The sequence below is a fragment of the Panthera uncia genome, assembly GCF_023721935.1.
Source record: "Panthera uncia isolate 11264 chromosome A3 unlocalized genomic scaffold, Puncia_PCG_1.0 HiC_scaffold_12, whole genome shotgun sequence".
In the NCBI taxonomy this organism is placed as follows: Eukaryota; Metazoa; Chordata; class Mammalia; order Carnivora; family Felidae; genus Panthera; species Panthera uncia.
Genome location: NW_026057579.1, coordinates 32,278,348 through 32,302,190, shown reverse-complemented (window position 1 = coordinate 32,302,190; position 23,843 = coordinate 32,278,348). Strand labels below are relative to the sequence as shown.

Here is a 23,843-nt window from a genome sequence, read left to right as displayed (position 1 = left end):
CTGCCTAGGATGAGCAGGGTACGAGACGGGCCCAGAGCCACCCCGTTTCCTCCTAAGGCATGTGGGGCCCCCAGCCCCCACCTCTGAAAAGAACTGAAGTTGGGCTGATGAGCAACCCTCCGGAGAAGGCAAGGCGAGGAGGTGATCGGGAAAGCAGGGGGTTAAATTGGCCAAGCCGCCTTGGGCTCAAGAGCTGCCCAGCACCTTCGCTCCAGGAAGGGAGGCGCGGGTCCTCGGGGCACCCAGGACCCACAGGAAGCCCTTGGCCGCCTCCTGGCACTGTTGCTGGCCGACCCTCGTTCCTGGGCTGGCCCCCCCCTGCCTGGAGTTTTAGGACCGCCCCATGCGGTCATGGCCTTGTCCTGTCCTGTCTCTCCAGGCAGAACTGGAGCGAGGGCCCCGGTCTTCCCTGACTCTCGTACACCCTGCCCCCCTGCCAACGCCGGAAACATTTCATAAAAATGACTGAGTTATAAGTCAGGCCCGCGCATGGCAGGTTGTGATGGAAACCGCAGATCTGCTTTTGGAAAAAAAAAAAAAAAAGGCCAATAATTCGAAACCCAAGAGATTGGGATTCCGAACTCAAAGGGAGGAGGCGGGGGAGGGGCGGGTGAAGGAAGTGAAATTCTTGAAATTCACTCGATTTCTCGGGGGGGTTCTTCCTTCCCTGAGCCACGAGAAGCAAGGCCACGGCAGACCACCAGGCAGCACGAGGCAGGAAGCAGCACCTCCAGGAAGTAACTCTCCTCTGTTCTTGATCCAAAGAGACGACTCTTCTGAGACGGAATGTATCCGGCAGGTTGTATCAGGGAGAGGGAGGCACAATCTATCAGAGATCTGGCCTCTGACTGATGAAAACGGTGGTGGGACAAGTGGGGTCAGGCAGTGGGGAGGGGGCCCCAGGGCTCCAAGAACTCTGTTTCCGGGGTAATGGTGCCTGTGGCCCAAGCCTGGAGCCCACGCCACGGACACAGGGTCTGGGACCTCATTTGGAGCACAGTCTCCACTGTGCGGCCATCTTGTGATATGGATAACCGTCCCGTGGGCAGAACCCATCAGAATGAGGCTCCCTGCCCTCCCGGCCCGCCCCGCCCCGCCCCCACTATGCCACGTCTCTGGCCAAGCTGGTCCAGGCTGGGCAGAGACGGGGTGATGCTGAACACCCACCAGGAACCTACCATTTTCCAGGCCCTGTCGGGTGCCTTACACACTTTACCTCATTAAATGCACCGCCCCCCAGTCTTGGGAGGTAGAAACAATGACGCCCATTCTACAGGTGAAGAAATCCAGGACGTTTTAGGAACGTTCCCAAGTTTTCAACTTATGGTAAATGGTAAATCTGGTTGTTTCTCCCGAATGTGTGGTTCCTGATGCTCTGCACACGGCAGGCCCGGTTGTGGTCAGGGTCCCTTCCGGTGGGGAGGAGGTTGCTATGGTTACCGGTAAGCGGACAGATTCCAATCCCCATGTTTGACAAAATTCACAAAGGGGCAGACCTGTCAGTCAGGCCCTTTTCTGAAGGGCACTCTCAGCTCCATGAGAGCGAGACCTGTCCCCGGCCTTGCCCGATGTCACCTCTGTCACCAGGTTCTGGTGGGAGCCAGATGTGGGCAGAGGCACACGGCGTATTCTGCCCCAGCACCCTCCCCTTTTATCTGTATCAGTCGTGACAGGGCTGCACCAAGAGACATCGTGGACCCCCCCCCCCACATTGGGGCCTCCCGGGGCTGGAAGGTTAAGGGTGACGGTGATGGATGGCCTTGCGAACTGAAGAGCTAGGATTTAGAGAGCAATCTAGGAGCCAGAGGGACAGGACCCCTGGATGGTGTGGCCCCTGAACACTCCCCGAGGCTGAGGGCGAGCTGAAGAGTTTGGCCCCCACACTTGACTTTTCTGGGGGCGCCTCGGTGGCTCAGTGGGCTAAGCGTCCGACTCTTGGTTTCGGCTCAGGTCATGATCTCACGGTTCGTGAGTTCGTGGGCTCTAAGCTAACAGCATGGGGCCTGCTTGGGATTCTCTCCCTCTCTCTCTCTCTCTCTCTCTCTCTGCCCCTCCCCCACTCGTGTGCGCACACACGCTCTCTCTCGCCAACTAGATAAACTTTAAAACACAAAGAAAACCTGAGTCTCTCCATCTAATCGCACACAGCGCCTGCCACCCGGGTCTCCGTGAAGAAAGAACACGCGGCGTTTCCTTCATGTGGTACTGAGCTCACCTACATGAAAGGCAGTGACCCCACTTGCTAGGCCAAACCCTGAGGGAGAATAATTATTTTCCAGCAGACATTTCTTAAATGGTTCTTCAAAGATGCACCCCCCCATCCCCCCTCTGCCGAGAGGAGTACCCCTCCCCCCACTCAGGTGCAGAGAAGCCCACGGGCCTGGAACAATCTACCCTTAATGAGAGCCGCCTGGCAGCCGGGCCAGGAGGAGGCCTCGGAGGGTCCGCTGCTCGTCCTCTCTCTCCTCGCTCCCTCTTGCTGCTGCCCCACCGGCCTCTCCTCTGCAAGAAGCTTCCGCTGGGAACCCCGGCTGTGTTCCCGTGGCTCTCAGTCAGCTCTGTCCCCCTGGCCCCTCCGTCCCCTCCGTCCCCTCCGTCCCCTCCGTCTCCGCGAGGGCCGGCCCGTTAGCCTCACCGCCTTCAGGTCGAGGCCCTGCCGCTCACCAGCCCGCTCCCTGTCCCCACCGGGACCTGCCTCCTCACGACAGTGGCCGTCACAGGTTCACATGGGCTCGGTCAAGCCACGTCCCTGCAGTGCCGCCTGGAGCTCCGGCTGACCGGCCTCGGCCCCTCCCGTCGCTCCTCCCCCCACCTCCACACCTTCCTTATCTTCCATTGCAGAGCCCGGTTCTCCCGAATCCGATCCCTTCTGACCACATGCGGCGTGTCCCCCAGACGTGGCATTTTCCAGTGTCTTTCTTTTTTTGATACCTTAAATTTTATTTATTTATTTTTAAATTTTTATTTATTTTGAGAGACACAGAGACGGTGCAAGGGGGGAGGGGCAGAGAGAGAGAGAGAGAGAGAGAGAGAATCCCAAGCAGGCTCCGCACTGTCAGCCTGGAGCCCGATGCAGGGCTTGAACTCACAAACTGGGAGACCACGACCTGAGCCGAAACCAGGAGTGCGAGGCTTAACCAACCGTGCCACCAGGAGGCCCCGGTCGGTTTATTTCAAGTGTGGGAGTAAAGTCTTTGCCGTCGCCGTGGACTTGTGGCTCCACGGTCGGCCGTGCGCAGAGCCCTGCTGGCCGGGGGGGGTTCCAGATTCCCTGCTCCAGAGAACACGAGGGAGGAGGCTAAGTGGCCACGTACGCTGACCTCCGAGCCTGGCAGTTCCAGAAGCACGGAGACCCGTGGGACCACCAGGGAGGCCCTCAGGCCTCAGAGAGGGTTTGCTTTCTCACGTGAAGTCACGGACAGACAGCACAGTTCTTGCCCCTTGAAGAAGAACCCGGCTGCCACGGAGTCCGATCCTTGGAGTTTGGAACACAGCCCGTCTCAGACCCAGACCTCACTTTCCCCGTTGGTGACGAATTAAAAAAAAAAAATTTGTTTTCGTGTTTTGTTTTATTTATTTTTGAAGGAGACAGAAAGACAGAGCGTGAGCAGGGGCGGGGCAGAGAGAGAGGGAGACAGAGAATCCGAAACAGGCTCCGGGCTCTGAGCCGTCAGCACAGAGCCCGACGCGGGGCTCGAACTCACGAACCGCGAGATCGTGACCTGGGCTGAAGTCGGACGCTTAACTGACTGAGCCACCCAGGCGCCCCTGAGATGAACGTTTTAGTAGACTGAGGAAAGATGGGCCTCCTCAGTGGGGGTGGGCCTCACCCAAGCAGTCGAAGGCCTGAAGGCCGAGCAAGAGGGAGGTCCTCCCGCCTGCCTGCACTGACGGCATGCTGGGCCTCTCCGGCCTTCAGACTGAGACCGAATCTTCTGGAGTCTCCAGGCTGCTGGCTTCCTGGCCGGAGCTACGGCATCTTCGGGTTCTGAGTCGGGCCTCTGGACTCGGACGGGCGCCACGTCGGCTCTCCGGGGTCTCCAGCTGGCTGACGGCGGATCTGGGGAACCCGTCGGCCTCTGTAACCGGCGAGCCAACCCCTCGCAGTGAGTCGCTTTACGTGTCTACAGTCTGCGGGTCCTCCCCGGACAACCTAGTGCAATCAGTGTTATCCGAGCGGGGACTAGATCTCCATTCCTTGCGGCCTGCGGCGTGTCAGGCGCTGTGAGTGCGTTCGCTCAAAATCGCTGAAGTGCCCGCTCTGCGCCCAAGAGAAAGAACCACGCGGTTCGTGCCACGGCAGGGACGAGAAGGTCGCAGGTACCAGACTCGCTGTCGGTCGGGAGCTACTCGGTTCTTGATTACGGCAGAAACCAGCAAGGGTAAATTTACTTATTATCGTGAGCTACGCGGCCACACCTTTTCTTATGTGTGCTTCAAACAAACCCGTTGTCACGGTAACTCTCTTAACACAAGATGCGACCTGCCTTAAAGAGCCTGAGAGCTAATTACAATAGTGCTTTATGTGTAGTTACACCTTTCTTCTGAGGAGTTTAATGGACCCCACTCATTAAGCTTCACAAACATCCTCTGAAGTCTGCAGGGGACAGATACTATTAGACCCATTTTACAGGCAGAGACACCAAGGCACAGACGGGTTAAGCGACTTGGCCACGCACTGACAGCTTAGCCGCGAGCAAGTCCGGGCCCGACCCAGGCCTCCTCTTGTTGCCTTCTGTTGTCTCTGCTCACCGGGCTCCCTTCTGGGTTCCGAGAGCCCTTCTTCCCGAAGGGCTCGGCTTCCCACAGCGTGCCCTGCCACCGTCCAAGTGCAGAGGGGTGCTGCAGGGGTGAGGGAGGGAGCGGAGCGGGGGACAGAGGAAACCACTGCTCCATTGGCCTCGTGTGGCACAGTCAGCGACGGGCCTTGGGGGCCGCGCACTCGGCCTGATGTTGGCAGGGGGGAGGCGCGGCCGCGGGGCCACAAGCCGACTCCCAGGCGCACCTGCCTCAGTCGGGAGAAGTCTGCCCCTCAGTGCCGGCCACGCAGGCAAGACGCAGCCTCAGGGGCTTCTGCTCCGACCCAGGGGCCCTCCGAGCAGGGCCCGGATCAGCAGCGGCTGCCATGGTGGGAACCCCTGGAATCTGGGGGCTCCTCCAGTATCTGTGCCTGGAATGCTCCCCCCCCCTCCCCCAGATGTCCTTTCAGACCTCCCCCCTGCCAGGGGCGCCTGGGTGGCTCTGTTGCTTAAGCGTCTGACTCTTGATTGCGGCTCAGGTCGTGATCGACGGTTCGAGCCCCCCGTGGGGCTCTGTGCTGACTGCACGGAGCCCGCTTGGGATTCTCTCTCTCTCCCTCTCGCTCTCTCTGCCCCTCCCCTGCCCGCTAGCTCTCTCTCAAAATAAATAAATAGACTTAAAAAAAAAAAAAAAGCGCCTTTCCCCAGGCTCACTTCTTCCCCCACGCCTGTCCCCACGTGGCCTGGTTGACCCGGCGGCGGCTCCCCCGGCCCCCATCCCGCGCCTCAGCTCCAGTGAGCTCGGCAGGGATCCCCGTCTCCCCGTGACCCACCTGACGCAGGCCCCAGGGGCGCAGCGCCCTCTGCTTGGTCCCCGGCACGGGGCGATCGCTCAGTATCCACACGGGCCTCGAGTTTTGACTCAGGGTGTGAGCGGAATGATGAGGACGAGGAGCGTGTTTGGTGGGGGGGGGGGTGGAGCACGGGGGCCACGAGTCTTGTTTGGGACACGCCGAGCCTGACACGCCCCCACACAGGCGACAGGTGCAGCTGATTGGTGGGTGGCTCCGGGACACCCAGGAAGAGGTGACGCAGCGATCCAGAGGTGGTGACCCCTGGGAAGGGGAACGAAAGGTTCGCCGAAGAAGTCCCCGACTGTATCAGCATTTTGTGGGCGGTGAGGGGAAGGGGCTGGCAGTGAGACCAAGGAGGACGAGGGCCTGGAGGACGAGGCGTCTGACAGGACAGGGGAGTCAAGTGGGGTCAGAGAAGTCTGGCCTCAGATCTGGCAAAATCTGGAGATGAGCTTCCGGCCTAAGAGCTATTGTCCGCGAGTGGAGGACGGAAGGAGGGGCTGCGGCCAGATGGACGCAGGCCTGGGGCCACGAGGAGGAGGGAGGAGGCAGTCAACGAGCGTGTAGATCGGCTGTGTAGACCAGCTGTGTAGAACCGTGGGCGGCAGAACCAGCAGGGGTAGGAGAGAGAGGAGGGTTGGATGGGGAGGAAGGTTTCAACTCCCTAATTTTGAACCCACAACTGGAGCATCTGAATTGGGAACTGGGTATGTCATCGGGAGGACAGCGAGTTCCAGGGATGTGATATGGGAAACCCACGCAGGCAGGTGTTGCTGCTAAACTTAAAGATTCTTTCAAATCCTCGGAGTCTGGGACTCATGACTCTGTCCTGGTCCGAAAGAAACCCAAGGCCACTAGAAAAGTAGTTGGCCTCTCTCCCACCCAGCAGGAAAGCATCTGGCCCTATGACCTTGAAGCTCCTCCTCTGGAACCTGCCACAATCACTCGCCCCCCGCATCGGGAGAGCAGGGCGGCACGCAGATTTTCTAATAAATTTTTCACCCGCTATGTGCTCGTTCGTGATGAAGGACAAATGTTTGGAGTAGCGGACGGCACCCTAATCCCCATACAGTTCATTCAAGTAGAACTATTAGACCGTTTGTATTGCACTCATTAATTTAGGTAAATTTACATCGGGATAAAAACCGATTTTCAAGAAGGAAAATTACGAGGACTGGAATTTTCCACGCATATTCAAGGAGACATGTAGTATCCTAAATCAAGTTATTATATATGCCTAAATATAAGGAAGTTCCAGATATAAGACAATTCTATAATTTCCCAAGGAGAAGAAAAAAAAATTATACCAACTTGGATACGTAAACTTTTTAGAAATGTTGATAAAATCTCCAAGTATCTACATATATATGTGTATACACACACACACACACACACACACACACTGTTTTCTAATGCTTTGTCCTTCTCTTTCAAAATATGAAATAGAATTCAGTCATCCCAAGCCCCAACACATCCATTTACTTTGGACTTTGCTTGGACTAAAATACACTTTTGGTATTCTCACATGCAAAGAAGAGACGAGTTTTCTATTGAATATGTAATGTGGAAACTGGTCTTTGTCACAAAGAGTTAAATGGTTATGTGAGGGTCACCATCTATATTTGCTCAAAACCTCTAGAGTTTTGTTTCAACTTCACGATTGAAGGTAAAGTGAAGGCTGAAAATCATTTCAAAACCAAAATTGATCAAATAAAAACCCAGCTTTTTAATGCATTGAAAATTCGCCTAAGAACTAGAAAATCTTTCACGTTTCTTTATAAAGCCACGAAAACTTTCTTCTATAAAATCTGCTTTGCATTTATTTCTTTCAATGTTTTTACTTATTTATCTTGAGAAAGAGAAACAGAGAGTGCACGCAGGGGAGGGGCAGAGAGAGGGAGAGAGAGAATCCTAAGCCGACGTGGGGCTTGAACTCACGAACCGAACCGTGAGATCATGATCTGAGCCGAGATCAAGAGCTGGATTCATGACTGACTGAGCCACCCAGGCACCCTGAAATATGTTTTGCATTTAAATGATGCTGACAGAGCTTTTAAAAAGAATTGAATATTCATCTTGTACATTTAGTAAAAAAAAAAAAAAAAAAAAAAAATTCTTCTAGAAGCTCAGGCAAAATGTCTCACCACACAATGTATCACAATTACAAGTTGTGGCAACAAGGACACCTCTGGGGGATGAATTTCAGTGGGCTTTGCACCAAGTTTCTGGAATGCAACCATACAATCCACCTGTTTGGGTAGGCAGTGATTTTCAACTTGGGGCTGGATCTACCATAGTGGGTTGAGAAGTCAATTTAATGGGTGTGAACTTATTACGTGGATGGGTGGGGGGTGGGGGAAATGAAGGAAACTGGAATAGGATAGAAAGAACAATCGCAGGGAGCTTAATAGGTTACAGTTTGTATCACTTTTGATACGCATGTGTTCTGGGTCACAATGTCAAATGTGTTTCTTACTGTGGGGCGAAGTAAGAAACATTTGGAAACCAGTGGAGGTAGAATTTAGGAAACCCAGAGAGGCAATAAAACCAGGGGAAAAGAAAAAGCAGAGCCCATGCTTCTCAACTCGATGTCTTGGGTTTTATTACTTTGAAGAAGCAATCGGTTGTTCTCCAAAAATGATGGCGGGGTAGAGAGGTAGGAAGGAGAAAAAGGATCAGGACGGACAGTTAACTGGGGACTAAGAGATTCAACCAGAGCAAAGGCTCTGAATCAAGAGTGAGCTTGGTGTGCAAAGCACAGAAGTTCAGGACGAGGGGAGTTGAGGGGAAGAAGCTCACTCCGGCCCATAGCTTTGCTTCTTAATTCAGGGAGGAAACAGAAGCAATTCAAGGGAGTGCCCACCAGCTTCCCTCTCCCTATCTGCCTATCCGTCACCTACCTACGTGAACTTGCCTGTGTATTTCGCCTTCTCTCTCTCATTACAATCTGCCCGCGTGTCTATGCAAGGTCACTACGTCTATCTATGCACCACACCCCATTCCCTCCTTTGCTACCGTGCCGGTTCTAAACTACGTCTACGCAGTCCTTCTAGGGTGGCCCAATCTAGCAAATAAAGATATAGGTCACCCATTAAACTTGAAGTTTGGATAAATCACAAGTTTTTCACGTAAGGATGGCCCATCCGATATGCGGAACATACTCTGAAAAATTACTTGCTTATCTGAAATTCACATCTCACCAAGTGTCCTGTATTTTATCTGGCAGCCTTACCGATGCTCCTTCCGCTCAGAAGACGGCACCTAATTGAGTTGAGCAGTGGGGGGGGGGGGGGGGGTGGGGTGGGGTGTACTTCGCGACTCTTAACAAACGGAAGAAAGCGGAAGTGCTGACGCATGACCTCTGGCACCAGGTGATGCTCGAAAGCATCGTGCCCTCCATCTTGGTCTCTCACGCTTGGATCTTTTGCTCCGGGGAGTCAGCTACCCAAGAGTCCTGAGGACACTCAGCAGCCCCATGGAGAGGTCCAGGTGGCGGGGAACTGGGACCTCCTCCTGCAACTGTGTGTCTGCGTGTGGAAGGGATGTGCCCTCCAGCCCAGGTCACGTCTGCAGACGACGGCAGCCTCGGCTGACGCCTTGACCGCACCCTCAGGAGAGGCCCTGCATCCGCACCACCCAGCCAGGCTGCTTTTGAATTCCCGACCCACCCAAACCGTTAGGTGACTCTCTTATTTTAAGCCGCTAAGCTTTGAGGTAACTTGTTACACAGCAGTAGATGACTACTACACTTACTGATGCGGTCACTCTGGAGATGGTCCTCTCCGCCATCATCACTTTTTCCTTCCCCTGGATGATTCCCAGCAACATGCAGACGTGCTGGGATTTCTCTCGTTTTAAAGAAAACCGTCTCTTGATCGCACACGTCCTATTTTCTGTTCCCGTATGTTCCAAAACTCCAAGTGTTGCCCACCATCCCTCCTTCTGATTCCCTTTTGCCGACTCCCTCCTGAACTACTCCAGTGAGGCCTTTCTGCCCTGAGACGGCTCTTGCCAAGGGACAATCGCCCCTGTGGTATTGAATTCAAAGTTCCATCTAACTCAACTATTCATTGAATACAAATTTATTAAATAGCGACTATGTGCCAAGCATCATACTACATGCTGGATATACAGCAGTGAACAAAACTGACCAAAAAAAAAAAAAAAAAAAAAAAAAAAAATCCCTGTCCTTCTTCAGGGTACATTCTGGTGTGGGATGGGGGTGGAGGACAAACAATAAAAAAAAAAAAAAGCAGCACAAATATTTATGGATAAAATAATATCTAGAATCAAAATCTTTCAAAGTAATGGGGCCAGCGGGTAGGAGTTCACGGTGAAATGACATCAGATCGTTGTTAATTACTGAAGCTGGGTGATGGGTACGTATGGGGGAGCACATTACGCTGTCTTCTGCTTCGGTACATGTTTCAGAATTTCCATAATAAAGTCTTTTACAAGCACACCGTATTGGGTATCCATTGCGGTGTGCGGGGGGGCAAGGGCGTGACCATTTAACATCGGCTGGCTGCTCCCTGAGTGTGACAGACAGGCCAATGGCCGGCCGAGGAAAAGCACTCCAAGCACAGGAAATGCACCTGCAAAGAGAACGCATCTGGGCTAAAGGGAATGGCCGGAGTGTTCTAGAAGCAGCAAGGTCAGTGCCACGGTGCCCCTGCCTGTGCACTCACAGGTCAGGTCTGTGCTGCTCATGGCGGCCAGAGGACACACGGTGTGGGTCTCGCACGAGAGATGAAAACCCGCACAACTGTCTGAGGAACTCTGTAATAATTATAGTTGGAGGCCTAACAGTACACTCCATAAACAGTGTGGAAAAGAATGTCATTAAGGGTAGCCCAATTATGTTAAAAAAATATCTGCTTCTGCTCTTAGGACAGATGGTGAGTCCCACGGATAAAGCTGAAACAATAGCCTAACTAGAGAACCGAATTCTCTCCAATCTCAGAAAAAAAGAGACAATCTCAGAAAAAAAAAAGAGAGATAATCTCAGAAAAAAGAGATACAGAAAAAGAAGAAAGAGCAGCACTGCCATTTACAGTGCTTTGCTACACGCACGGGTGTTCCAGAAAGTTACCTACATACGTCTCTTGAAAAAATAATTTGGGTTACACTTATCACAGATGTGACTTCTTAAAAGGTTCTTTCCGTAGAGTTTTAGGCATAACCATCAATAGGGGAAGAGTCAGATTATGGATCAACCATATAGTAAAACAGTCTGAAGTTTATAAAAAGCAATGAAGTACATCTCTCTGCATAGGTCCTCACTTGAGAAAATTAGTTCTAAAAATCAAGCTGAGGAACAGCATAAATAGTATGACCCCATTTGATTACCAAAACAAATGTGTATATAGCTGCTTATAAGACGGAAGAATATTTGAAAAAACGTGTCTTAGAGCATCAGGAGTGATCTCGGGGGATCAGATGGGACTAACGTGTTATAATGGGTACAGGTGACTTTGATACAATTCTTTTCTAATAAGATTTTGTAATTGGGGTATAACATGCATACAGAAAGGTGTACCAGTCATGAGGGTAGTAGCTTACCACTCAGATTAAGGGGCAGAACCAACCAGAGCCCAGATGCCCCATCGTGCCCACTGTGTGCCCATCAATTTCCCCTTTCACTTTCTTTCAAATAGTTGTTTAAAAACATATTTAAGGGGAACCTGGGTGACTCAGTCAGTTGAGCATCTGACTCTTGATTTCGGCTCAGGTCATGAGCTCACGGTTTGCGGGATTGAGCCCTGCGTTGGGCTCTGTGCTGACAATGTGGAGCCTGCTTGGGATTCTCTCTCACCCTCTCTCTGCCCCTCCCCCTGTTCACTCTCCCAAAATACACAAATAAGCTTAAAAAAAAAAAAAAAAAACAAAACAGGGGCGCCTGGGTGGCTCAGTCAGTTAAGCGTCCAACTTCGGCTCAGGTCATGATCTCATGGTTCATGGGTTCGAGCCCCACATCAGGCTCTGTGCCTGGAACCTGCTTCGCAGGATTCTGTGTCTCCCTCTGTCTCTGCCCTGTACCCAGTCGTGCTCTTTCTCTCTCTCTCAAAATGTAAATAAACATTAAAAAGAATATAAAAATCCCACATTTAGGCATCAGGTCAGGGATATTAGAGACTGAGGGGCATCTGGAGCAGGACGAGGGGAGAAATCACCGCTCAGTAGCCCCTGGGACGGTCCTGGTGTGGAAACCAAGCCCCCATCTTTAGGCTGTGCCCGGGCTCCCTAACGCCCTGCACGTACTTCTCTGGTGGAGACCCACAACGTAGGGCTGGAAAGTAATCCATCACAAACCAAACAATTACCAAGTATGAAACTTGCATTCCGAAGAAGGGAGAAGATTGTGGCAGGTACTTGAAGAATCTCAACCCGGAAGAGAGGGGGCTATTCTAAGGCCCCGACAGGGGGCCCCGGGGCCTGGAGGGGGCATCTGTACATCGACCTGCTGAGTAAGTTTTCCCTGAACACCCATCACGGATCCCTCTGCCCTTTCGGGGATCCCCCAGGACAAGAGCTGAGCGAGGGGCAGCCCTGCCCTGGAAAAACCTCGGTATTAAGAACTCGGCTGAGTCCACAGGGACGTGTGCAGAGGTGAGGGAAGGGCGGCACTCGAGAACCTCGCCCCATGCTCATGCTCACCTAACACAAGTACCTTAGTTAATTCCCACAAACGTGAAGCACCAACCTCATTTTACAGGAGGGAGTGAGACTCAAAGAGGTTAAATAAACAGTCAAAGGCTACCGAGTGGGTGGGCAGCAGGGTCGGGATTGAACCCTCGGTCGGGCCAGCTCTGTGGCCAGCGCCCCAGCTCCTCACCCCGGGGAGGCCCCGACCCCCTCTCCCCATCTTAGAAGAGCCCCCGTGGCACACTGGCTCCCCACCCCCAGGGAGTGTCCCCCAAGAAGGGAAAGAGAGGCCTGGGAAGGCCAGGTATAGGTGTGAAAGCACCCGGCCCCAGGAAATAGGTCTGCTCAACCCCCTGGGGGGAAAACCCGCAGCCAGCAGTGTCCTTGCCTCACTTCTGGAGACCTCTCTGAGGAAGTGGTCAACGGGAAACAGAGAAAAGGAAGTGCAGAAAAGCTGAGGCCCCTTCCTTCGGGAGGAGGTGGTTCATAAAAGGGGTTCAGGGGATAAAAAGCTGGAAAAGGAGAGCAGTGGCTCCAGGGATGGAAACAGGTGAAGCCTCTGGTCCCAGAGCACGAGCTGGGCTGGGTGCAGGCAATAAATAAGACTCTCGTCCGGTGAAGAGTCTGTCCCCACACGTAAACCACACAGACACACGCACCACAGACACACATACACACAACACGGACTCACACGCCAAAGACAAGACACCTTTTTTTCTGGAAGCAGACCACACCTCTCGGGCCTCAGAAGTGGACACCTGTCTGCACAGAAGCAACAGAGATGTGAGGGGGAGGGGGGATGGGCCAGGAACGTGAGCCGGGGAGACCCGGAGGGATAAGGAACCGTGCGGCAACAGGAGGAAGAAAAGGAAGGCGGGGAGAGTGGGCTGAGTCCGGGGCCCCGAGGCCAGTTACACACTCTGCAGCCTGCTGCCCTCCGCACGTTCCACCTTGCCTTCGTGCTCACAGCATTTTCAGAAAGATTCTGTCATTTGTGGGCCAAAGAGCCCCCGTTCCAGCTGTGCATAAAGAAACACGCTTCCAAAATCCCACGAGTACCTGAAAAACTAGGGAAACCAAATTTAACTTTCAAATTAATTCAAAGAACGGATCTGTCTCAAAGAAGCCGTTAAAATGAGAGTATTTATTTTTACAAATATTTTCTCCAGCCAGTTTATCTCAAATTGCACTTAAGAAACAAACAAAAAAATCTGTACTCTTGTGAACAGTTAAAAGAATAACCAGTAGCTTCCATTTCCTGTTTTAGGTTGTTGTTACCGCTAAATTATATTCTCTTGGTACACGAATGTTTTTTTAAAAGTCCCAGACTAACACACGTACAAGCCACAAGCGTCCGAACGTCTGACCGCGAAGCCGGCCGGCACCGGGCGCCGGGTGGGACGGGGCGGGTCACCAGTGAGTGGCAGCAGGTGCTGCAGGGAGGAAAGTCCCGGGACCACGAAGAGCCTGCAGTTTCAGCCCACGGTGACTTCCCATCTCGCGGCACACGTTTCACAACGTGGAAGAACCACCACCTGCTCCACCTGATTAAAACCCGGGGAAGACCGACTGCGGCAACGACGACTTACAGAGGGCAGCCTGGGGGCGACGCACTGACCGGCGGGGGCGGGGGCGGCTGCGGAGTCTGACGCGGAAGCACGGGGACAGGCCGCCATTCACCCTGCAGAGGCGCCAAGGGATCACGGGAACCTCCGGAGCGCGCTCCCCCGTCTGCAACGCACCCCGAGGGCGAGCGGTCCGGGCGCTCCTTCCGCACCACATGACCACTGGGTCATTCCCAGATTCAGTGAAATGGCCGTCCCCGTCTGTGTCTTGACTTCAGGTGACCGGCTGAGCGACGCAGTGTCTTCCTTTCCTGTCGGTGCAGTTTCTCAGCCTCTTGCTGCTTCTTCTGCTGTTCAGACTGAAGGAGGAAGAGAAGTGAGAGAGAAGGAAGGAGAACCCCAATACCCCCTTTCTGTAACCGGCAGACCACCAACGGCCACAGCCCCGCTGCGGGGCTCTGGAAAGACTGCCCCCGGGACCCCGGGGCACATGGTCTGGCCCCTGGACTCTGCCCCCACAATGCTGCCCTACTCGTAAGCCAAAAACACGTATTTACGTTGCCCCAAACCCAAAACAAAACAATACTTACAGGTACTAACGGTGTATTTCAACCCACCCACGGTTAAGTATCATCCGCCAGAACTGGTTCCAAGATTTTCCGGCTGTTTCCCAAGAGTCAAACTCCCCTCGGAAGCCAGAGATTTGCTACCGTTAACCACCGACAAAGGCTGGGCGGACAAGTGGCCTGCGAGCTCCTGGCGGGGCGAGCGCGCAGGTAGGCTCGCGGGCCGAGCAGGCCGACCGCGCCGAAGGCGCCCCGGCCCCCGGGGAGGCCCGCTGCTTTCAGCGGCGCTTCCTCGACGCAGAATCCGCAGTGGAGAGAAGAGCCGTGTGGTTCCCAAATCACATCTGACGGGCCCGACAGTACCAACTCTTGAATGCAAAGCTCAGAAAATATTCTCAGCTGGTGGGACTGCACAAAAGGGAAACTGAGAAAGCGCTGCCGGGACCTAATTTTTCCGAGTTGAAAAGCGCCGCCTCACAGACACCTACGAGGCTTGCCTGACGGTGGCCCGTGTTGCTCTCCGCCCCGAAAACACTCCTCTGTGTTCTGCTCCTCAGGGGAAGTCTCCGTCCTCACCCCCAGCTGGTACGACTCAGTACTTCCCGACCAGAGCTGAGAGGTGGGCGAGTGGTGGGGAAGCAGAGACGACCCGAAGCGTCGAGTCCCCTGCTCTGGGAACCTCCGAGACGGGGGCTCCGAATGAGTCCCTGAGTTCTCTTTCTGATTACCACTGTTTCCCCAGAGCCCATTCCAAATCAATCCTGCCGCACGCTCCTGTCCCATGTGTCCCGAGCTCCTCCGCGCCCACCGTGCCTCTGCTCCGGGCCCCTTCGGCCCACTACTCCTCGGAAAACAGCCACACTCAGTTTCTAGAAATACAAACGGTCAGTTTTCTGCTAATACCTGTCAACGGCTTTCCACGGTTCCACTTAGGTCCGAGGAGAAACCCACGGCCCACTCACAAGGCCCCGCAGGACCAGGCCCCCTGTGCTTCCGGCCAGATCCGGCGCCACTCCTCCCGGGATCCCGTTTTACACACGCGGGCCCTCGTCCGCACCCTCGAGCGTGCCCGACTGCCTCCCTCCTCAGGCAAGAACTCTGCCTCGGTGGTACCCTGAGCCTGGAGCCCCGCCTGGCCCCTCGGGGCTCTCACCCTGCGCATCGCTTGCCCTCCCCGGCCCCCGTGTGTAGGTCAGGCCCCGGCGGACCCTCTCACCGCACTTCTGTCTTCCGCCGGGGTCCCCGCCACCACCACAATGATGGGGGTGTGCTTCTTTCGACAGACTGAGAACTGGAGAGGCGAGGACCACATCTGTCTTGTTCTGTGTATCCCGGGCACACACCCCAGAGCGGATATCTGAGATGCACTTGTTAACGGTAAGCTCAGAAAACCCGAGGGAACCCGCCTAACGGCACACCAGGTAACAGGATCAGGACCCCTGAAGAGTCAGTCAACACTGGGCATCTAATATTTTGTTTCTTCATGTTAAGAAGAATCCCCGAAAGTGTCTCATCCAAACAATTTCGGGAAATGATGAACCAAGTAAAGGTAAACGGTGCGCTGGAGCGTGTGAGTTAGGTGCGTTTCTGCAGCTTCAACACGGACGTCCGTCCCAGGCGTTTCCCTACGGGTTTGGCGGAAGAGCACCCTTCCGGGAGCACCCCTTCCGGGAGCACCCCTCCCTCTCCAGCCGCACACTGCGCGGGGCCCTGCCAGGCCTTCCCCACCAAGGCAGGAGCCTCCTGAGGAGTCTGTAAGCAGCCACGACTGTCCCGCAGACGGAGCCCCATCCAGAAAGGGACCCGCACCAGCCTCTCTCCGAAAGGCCGTCCTGGAAGACGTCCACACCACGTGACCGGCCCCTTACGATCTATGGGCCAAGTAGCTCATCTCCACGTTTTCCTCTCCTTCTCCATCTCGCTCCTGCCCCGGCTGCTCTCCCACAGTCACCAGCAGGCTGGCCCAACGAAAGGGGGGACACGGGCGCAGGCGAGACCACCCGGAGCAGCCTCGCCAAGGATCTGATGAGGGAGGAACTACGGCACAGGAAATTCGAAAACTGGATTTGGGACCTAATCCTACTTTTGCCACTATACAATTTTAAATAATATGAAAGCATGAACTTTCCCCTTCCATTCTATTCACATATTAGAAAGTATACATGAGGGGCGCCGCGCGGGCTCAGTTGGTAGAGCACGTGACTCCTGATTGTGGGGTCGTGAGGTCGAGCCCCACATTGTGGGCAGAGTTTACTTTAAAAAAAAAAATGGGGCGCCTGGGTGGCTCAGTCAGTTGAGCGTTCGACTTGGGCTCAGCTCACGATCTCAACGGTTTGTGGGTTCGAGCCCCGCGTCGGGTTCTGTGCTGACAACTCGGAGCCCGGAGCCTGCTTCGGATTCTGTGTCTCCCTCCCTCTGCCCCTTCCCTGCTCATGCTCTCTGTCTCTCAAAAATGAATAAACGTTAAAAAAAAATTTTTTTTTAAAGCATATATATAAGTCTTGGGAAAACTTGAGATTTTACCTAAATATATCACACACCTAGTAGAGACAGAGATTTCTATTAAAACCTACACAAATCCCTAATTATTCCTAAGTAAAAATGAGATTTAATAAGTTAAAATTTGGTTTCTCAAATTATACAACTGGCATAAATCAAATATTAATTGATGCATCCCCCAGAAGAGTTTCACAGCCTCTGCTTGACTCAACCATGGGGCCATTTTAGGTCTTTCTTAGTGCTTTTGTTTTTAGCCAAAAAAAAAAATAGTAATAACAATCATAGTCATAATTTCAGAGCCATCCTATTTTCATTTTCGCACAAACTGTGTAAGCCCCAGACAGTCAGGACTTTCCCTTTACAGGGAAACCAGGGACCAGGGACCAGGGACCAGAGACCAGAATGAGCCCAGTGACCCAGACACCACACTGCTGCCCTGTCCCCCCGGGGACCCCGGGACCCGCCTGCCTCTGCCTCGGCCAAGCTGTGTGCCTGCCCCGAACCCAGGAACCCAGGAGGGGCTGTGGCTGCGGGAGAAGTCCTAGCGCGGGAACACGGTTCCTCCGAGGGGAAAAGCCTGGGAGGGCAGTTCTGAGGTCAGACACACACACACACACACACACACACACACAGCTCTACTGGAAGCCTAGTTTCCTTTCTTGAATGAAAAAACGTAACACTAAAAACTTACCCTCTTTAACGTGAACGTCAACTGTTTGCTGCCAACTGTGGTGTCTGATATACTCAACGTGCCATTTTTTGCCTCAAGTTTCAAGCGATCTTCAAGCGTTTTACTGTGGGAAATTTAAGAGAATGATACGTTAATTAGCATTACGTTTTGATTTAGCATTTGAAACCAGTTTTAATGAGCACTGCTCACATGGAGAAAATCCTGTACCCTTGTGGTAAAGGCCGAAAATGGCACTCATTTAACACAACCGCGGGAAGAATGAGGGGCGCTCAGCCTTTGCCCACACCCAGTAGATACGCGGTAAAAACAACAGCTGCCCAAACGGCCACGAACTTAGGATTTTAAGTGGTGGTTCCAAATAGATTTTCAATGATCGCCGCTTATCTTACTAAATCACATTTCTGAAGCCAAGATCCAAGGAGCACTATTTCTGAAGCCTGTAATTTCCTGTAATGGTCCGCGGCACGTAGGCTTCCGAAGCGTGTCGTATTTAAAGCCCGCACAAGGTAGGAGAGCGTTTCCCTCACCTCGTCGAGGGAGCGAACACACGGATCGAGTCTTCAGATCGAGGCTTGGAGGAGGGCCACGCGAATTCTGATTTTTCCTTCGCTCACTCTTAGCTCCCTGGACTACACTCACCACCCGTCGAGTGAACAACCCGAACCACGAACCGGTCTGACCACAGACGAGGGCAAATTCTATCCGGTTCAGTCCACTCGCTCACTGCTATTTCTCCAGGTGACTTTTCCTTCCAATTTCTTACTTGAATTACTCTTCCCGAAGCACCTTACCCCAAATGTAAATTTTCTTTCATTTCTCGATCATATATTCCAAACTTTTCTAGAGTCTCTTTCTGTACTTCCTGCCCCCGTTACGGTTGGCTGTGCCCCGTAATTCTCTGTCGTCTGCATAATTAACATCGCTGTGCCCCGGCTTTACGATCAAGACGTTCCATTTGTATTTTGCACACGTGACGCTTCATTGCGTGTTGCTGTAACGTTTTATTAGAAAATCACAACACCGGCCCTTTTTGTTAACTTGGTTCGGAGGGGAAAAAACCGCGTTAGGCTTAAAGACAAAAACTTCCCGTAAGTTTTAATATTAGCTCTAACGCCTGGAGAAACGGCAAAGCAGCAACACCCTCAGGTGCCTGTGATGGAAACGGGTGCGGGGAGCAGAGGAAGAAAGAAGGAAAGAACGTGGTTCTCTCTTCTATTCCCGCCTCGAAAAAAGTAACCGCACTTCCCTTTCAAGTTAATACTGAACGACCTGACTGAATTGGAAGACGGCTGAACCGGGTGCAGGGTTTTCTTTTTCCTGAAATACGATCTTCATCACTAATGACTGGGCAGAACACTGCTCCGAAACGCCCCGTAAGATAAAGTGAGGCTCCTTTGAAATTCTGAAGGAAACGTTTGATGTGCACACCACGAGAGATTTATCTCCAATTTACGACTGGTAGTGATGTACGAAACAGGTCTTCTTTACATAATTTGAGACGTGAAGTGGTTGGCATAAAAGTGGCACTCTTTTCTAAGCAATAATGTTATTAAGAAGCACTTTTAAAGTACTTTTCATCTTCAAAGCGCTTTACAGACGAACTAATTAATCCTTTCAACATCCCTGAGACACAAGTATGTATCCTTTATAGATGGCGAGAAGGGAGGCGAGGAGCTAACTGGTCGCCCCAGGCCACACAAGGACTCAAGTCTAAAAGCCAGGATTCCAATTTGAGAAGTTCTGGTTTCCAGGAGTGTGCCACACCAAACCCGATTTGTAAAGTTTTGTGTAGGAAACGTGTCCACTGGGTCTCCTAAATGACAAGCTTCCACATGACAAACGGAACGGAGCTAAGATCTAGTTTACTTTTTTTTTTTTTTAACAAGAATCCCGACGTGAAGCATACACGGACTCCAGCGTGGATGGGAGTGATGTTGGCCTAAGCACATTCCTCGGCCTGTTCGTGCCGTTTTCTGTTCTTTCCTTTCGTGGCTTCTGAATAGCTCCGGAGCCTTGGAGACAGGGTGGCACACGGAAAACACTAATTTGGGCAGAAAGTGACTTTTCAAGTAAATTGTGGGCAATTACTACTCTTTTAAGAATGACCTTATTTCCTCCATGAGAGGGTCTATAAATCCTGGTTTCCTCTCAATGTACTTTCAATGTGCACTTGTAAAAACTTGTTCTGTCTGGGCTGCTTGGAAAGACAAGCGGAGTTTTAGAATGAGCCGTGGCACAAGATCAGACACAGGCACTGAGCGTGCAGATTTCTACATTAAAGCAAGCGCCCCTGCCCTCCCTTTGAAAGTCGGTTTACGGTACGTGGCTCTAACCAGCCATCCCTAAGCCAGCGCCTTGAGAATGAATTCAGTCAGAGACGATTCAAGAAGCAGACAGACACCTGAAAACCATCTACTATAACAGAACAAAATGCACAGGGCCACACCGTGTGTCACCAATAAGTAAGGTTAAGAATTTCAGGAAAAAAAAGTTCACTGTCACAAGCTGAACAGCCTCCCTCCACCCCCCCACCAATGTGTGGGGACTGGTGAGGAAGACAGATGTGGGCTTTTAAAGGTTGAAAGAAAGAAATTACTCAGCACAGGACAGACAGGGCGATGAGGGGAAGAACCAGAATTCTCAGCAAGGCGATCTTTAAAAAAAAAAGGGGGGGGGGGGGCACAAAGTACAAGGGGAAACATCAGATCAGATATTTATTGTATGCCCCAGAACTAATGCACCTCAACTGAGTTTTTAAAAATCACTTTGTGTGGAGGCACGTCGTGTTAGTACAGCACTGAGAGGAGTTGACTCAAAACAAAGGACTCACTCCTCCACAGTCTACACCAAAGGGAACAGGGCGGCAGTGGAGAAGTGGAATCTACAGATAAACGGCAGACGTTACGTACTCTGTTTAGAACAAATGACTCTGACAGATACTCACAGAGACCGTATGGGTGGCTGAAAACAGTCTGATGCTCTCTGTCTGCAGGTGCTCCTTCGAGGCCCCTATCTTCGCAGATGTGAACTGAAGTAACCAGGGTGTCTGGATACCTCATCCATCAGCTTCGTTCAACTTTAAAAAGATTCCTAACGTCCACTGTTGTCGCAAGTGCGGGGCAATAGGCACTCTGGTAAGAAGCAAAGAGCTCAAGGCCTTTCTTGAGGGCAATATGGCCGTATCTATCGCATACCCCTTTTGATCCAGCAAGTTCCATGACCAGGTCATACAGCCTCTAAAGGAATTCCGGCACGTGTGTATATATTTATCACCATGGAAAAGGGAAGAGGAGCAAGGAACAAGCTAACCATCCCGAATCCGGGAATGTGACCCATGTGACGGCCCATCCGCCTTATGAAAGACCGACGCAGCTCTAGGTAGGCCTACGCGTACTTACAAAGAAACATTTTCAAGACTTCCTGCTGCATGAAGTGAGAAGTCCAACCGCCATATGATTACAGCAGGGCCCATTCCCGTCCAGGAAAAAGCTAACACTGACCACGCGTGAGTGACAGCAGTCACCTCCGGGAGGGAGTGTGGGTCAAAGGGAGATTCGCCTATTTAGTCTACACTCTTTTTAAGTATCACAATGAAAATGTGCTTATGTATCACCTGAGTGCCTATCAACTTGAGTAAGATTCTTTTTACCAAGTGCAACTTTGGAATGAAATCACTTTCAAAATCAGATTTAAAAAACGCTTGTATTGAAAGAAGAGCGCGTGCCTTCCGCTCTCATCCACGACCAGTGAGGGAAATGAGCTGGAGGGTCCGTCCACAAAGTGGACAAAATCGTAGGTGTGATAAGCGGCTTCCCAAGAGCTACTAAAAGCACCTGGTGAACAAGGTGAATTCCTCCAAGGCAGGAAATGTCTTTGAAACCTTTGAATTTCCAAGGCAGACCACAGGCCGGGTGCTTCAAAGAACACTTTCTTTCCTACCGAAGGGCCGCCTGGCAGGGAATATGTATTCCCCCGAGGGGAGGGGGTGAGGAAGCTGTGCTCTAGGAGCTCCCCCCTGCAGGCTCCCCGTCCCCCCTTCCAGCGCCTCCCAGCACCCCCCCTCCAGAGCCTCCCCGAGACCCTACCGCCCTGATCACCAAAGCGTGGTGCGCCCAGACCCCGGCCCGGGGCCGGCAGCACGAACGCCCCCACTTTCTAGCTACAAACCTGACTGTTGCCACCCATCCCGCCAGCCTCCCCTCGGGTCTTTGAGGAGGGACCCCCTGTCCTTTCTGAGGCTGTCTCCTTAACCCGCGCCCTGGCCGCTTCCTCCTGACTGCTCACTGAATTCAGCTCTGTCAATTTACTTACGTCTCCTGGGTCACTGTGTGCTTGCCAGTCAATCCCCCCCGCCGCCTACTAACACATTCTGTCCCTCGAGCCTAAAAAACCTTTCCCATCGAGTTATTGGCTTGGACTCCTTCCTTTTTCTGCCAAACTTCTTGGAAGAATCATCCATATGCACTGTTCACAATATTTATTATCTCCATTCATTCATCAATCAACCGCAATCAGACATCTGGGCTGATGCCTCAGAAACGAGTCCCAGCAAGACATCGTCCTAACGGCCTTTTAAACCTCCGGCTCGAGGGCCTCCGGCCCCATCTGACACTCGCGCCACACCCTCCCCGCTCGGCTCTCTCCGCTTTTCCTCCTCCGTTTCTGAAAACTACTCGGTAATTTTTACTACCCACCTTCCCCTTAGCCTGTCCTCCGAATCGGAATTCTTCGCCCTCGGCTATCGGTGTGTTCGGTGCCATCTCTAAATTTACATGCAGCATTTTGCTTGCAGTTGCATTTTTCTAAAGAGAGGTGGATGGTTTTTCTCGTGGACTCAAGAGAAAACCCCTGTTGCTCCCAAGGGGCTCCATTCGTCACCCTCCCGCACTCTACACGTTGGTCTTCCTCATGCCGCGACCGCGGTCTCGATCTCACGGTAAAAGCTGGGATCTCAGCCCTGTGTCTCGCCAACCCCCCCCCCCCCCTTTCCCTCTGTCTGCTGAACATTACCCAGAGGACACCTGGGCACCGCGCACTTGACGTGCGGATACCCAGCTCAGTACTTTCAGCCTGAAACCCGGTTTTCATTCCGTATTCCGTATCTCAGTGGTAACACTGCCACACGGTTCAACATCACCCGACTACTCCTTTCTCCTTTGCCATTAAATTAGTGACGGAACAACACCGTGGCATACGCCCATTTCCTTTCTCATTCTTAGACCGTCTGTGAGTGACGTGGCTCGAAGTCGGCCCGGTTCTCGCTGCCCCCGGTTCAGGCTTCATCACTGGTGACTGGGATACTGTATAGTCTGTTAGCTGATCTTGGGGGCCCACTTACTCCCTGCCTTTTCTCCCTAAAACTGAGATATTTCATTAATAGTTTCTGAGAAAGAGGGACTTTGTATTTCTATTTTCTACAACAAACACGAACTGCTTTTACTGTATACAAGCACGCACACCACGGGGTGGAGGGGCTGGAAACAGATTTGATGGTGTTAATCTTAGCGTCGCGACGTTCCCGGGCTCCCGTGCTTGGGCCGGGGGGTGGGGGGGCCTGTCTGCTGCTCCCCCCGGTCACCCTCCCGCACCGATCACGCTTCTCTCCGTTTCCACACAGCATTCTTGTGCCGGCACGCCACTCCTCCTGGACCAGCATCCCTCCCACCCTGCTTTGGGGGCTCATCTTTTTGCCTCTCAGAAGAGCAGTTTCGCTATGACCTCTTATCAAGACTTCCTAAGTCTCCAAAAGTTCAATCCCTTTCGGTCTTCCGTGCTTTCCGCACGCCTCTTCACGGCTCACGGAGGACCAGCTAGAATGTGAAGGCTCCAGGACGCGAGCTGTGCCTTGTGTTTCCATCCCCCGGCTCTGGACTGCACTTTGCTCACACTAGGCAGGCACTCAACGAACATCCGCCTGAAGAATGGGCGAGGAGAGAGGCTGATGGACGGATGAATAAACACAACGCACAGCACACCGCAAGGCACGTGAATGTGTGCCGACAGACGTACGTATCTATCTGACGCCGTGTCACTACGCCAAGCGAAGAGAGGGACTCACTCAAGTACCGAGTTAGGACTCATCGTTCACTTTTCCCTTCACAGAAGCAGTTTTAAAGCCGGGCAGGTCCGAGAGAACACTGAAAACACAACATACTCAGTTTTGATGCTGTGTTTTATTGATTGCCTTGTGGTAACTGAGAGAATAAACGGAAGGCGTTCGCTTTGGTGTTCTCAAGGACAACGGTTCAATGCTTCATTAAATAATATTAAAATATTGCAAGTTC

General features: G+C 52.5%; 1 protein-coding gene across 1 annotated transcript in view; it reads right to left on the bottom strand.

The window, feature by feature from the left end:
• Positions 1-13,363: 13,363 nt before the first annotated feature.
• Positions 13,364-23,843, bottom strand: part of NOL10 (nucleolar protein 10) — an 88,583-nt gene continuing 78,103 nt past the window's right edge. The window contains exons 20-21 of the mRNA XM_049652533.1: positions 17,560-17,662; positions 13,364-14,162 (exon numbers count right to left, since the gene is read on the bottom strand). Of these exons, the coding sequence (XP_049508490.1) occupies positions 14,043-14,162; positions 17,560-17,662 (223 nt within the window). The 3' untranslated portion in view covers positions 13,364-14,042. The remainder of the gene's footprint in view (positions 14,163-17,559; positions 17,663-23,843) is intronic.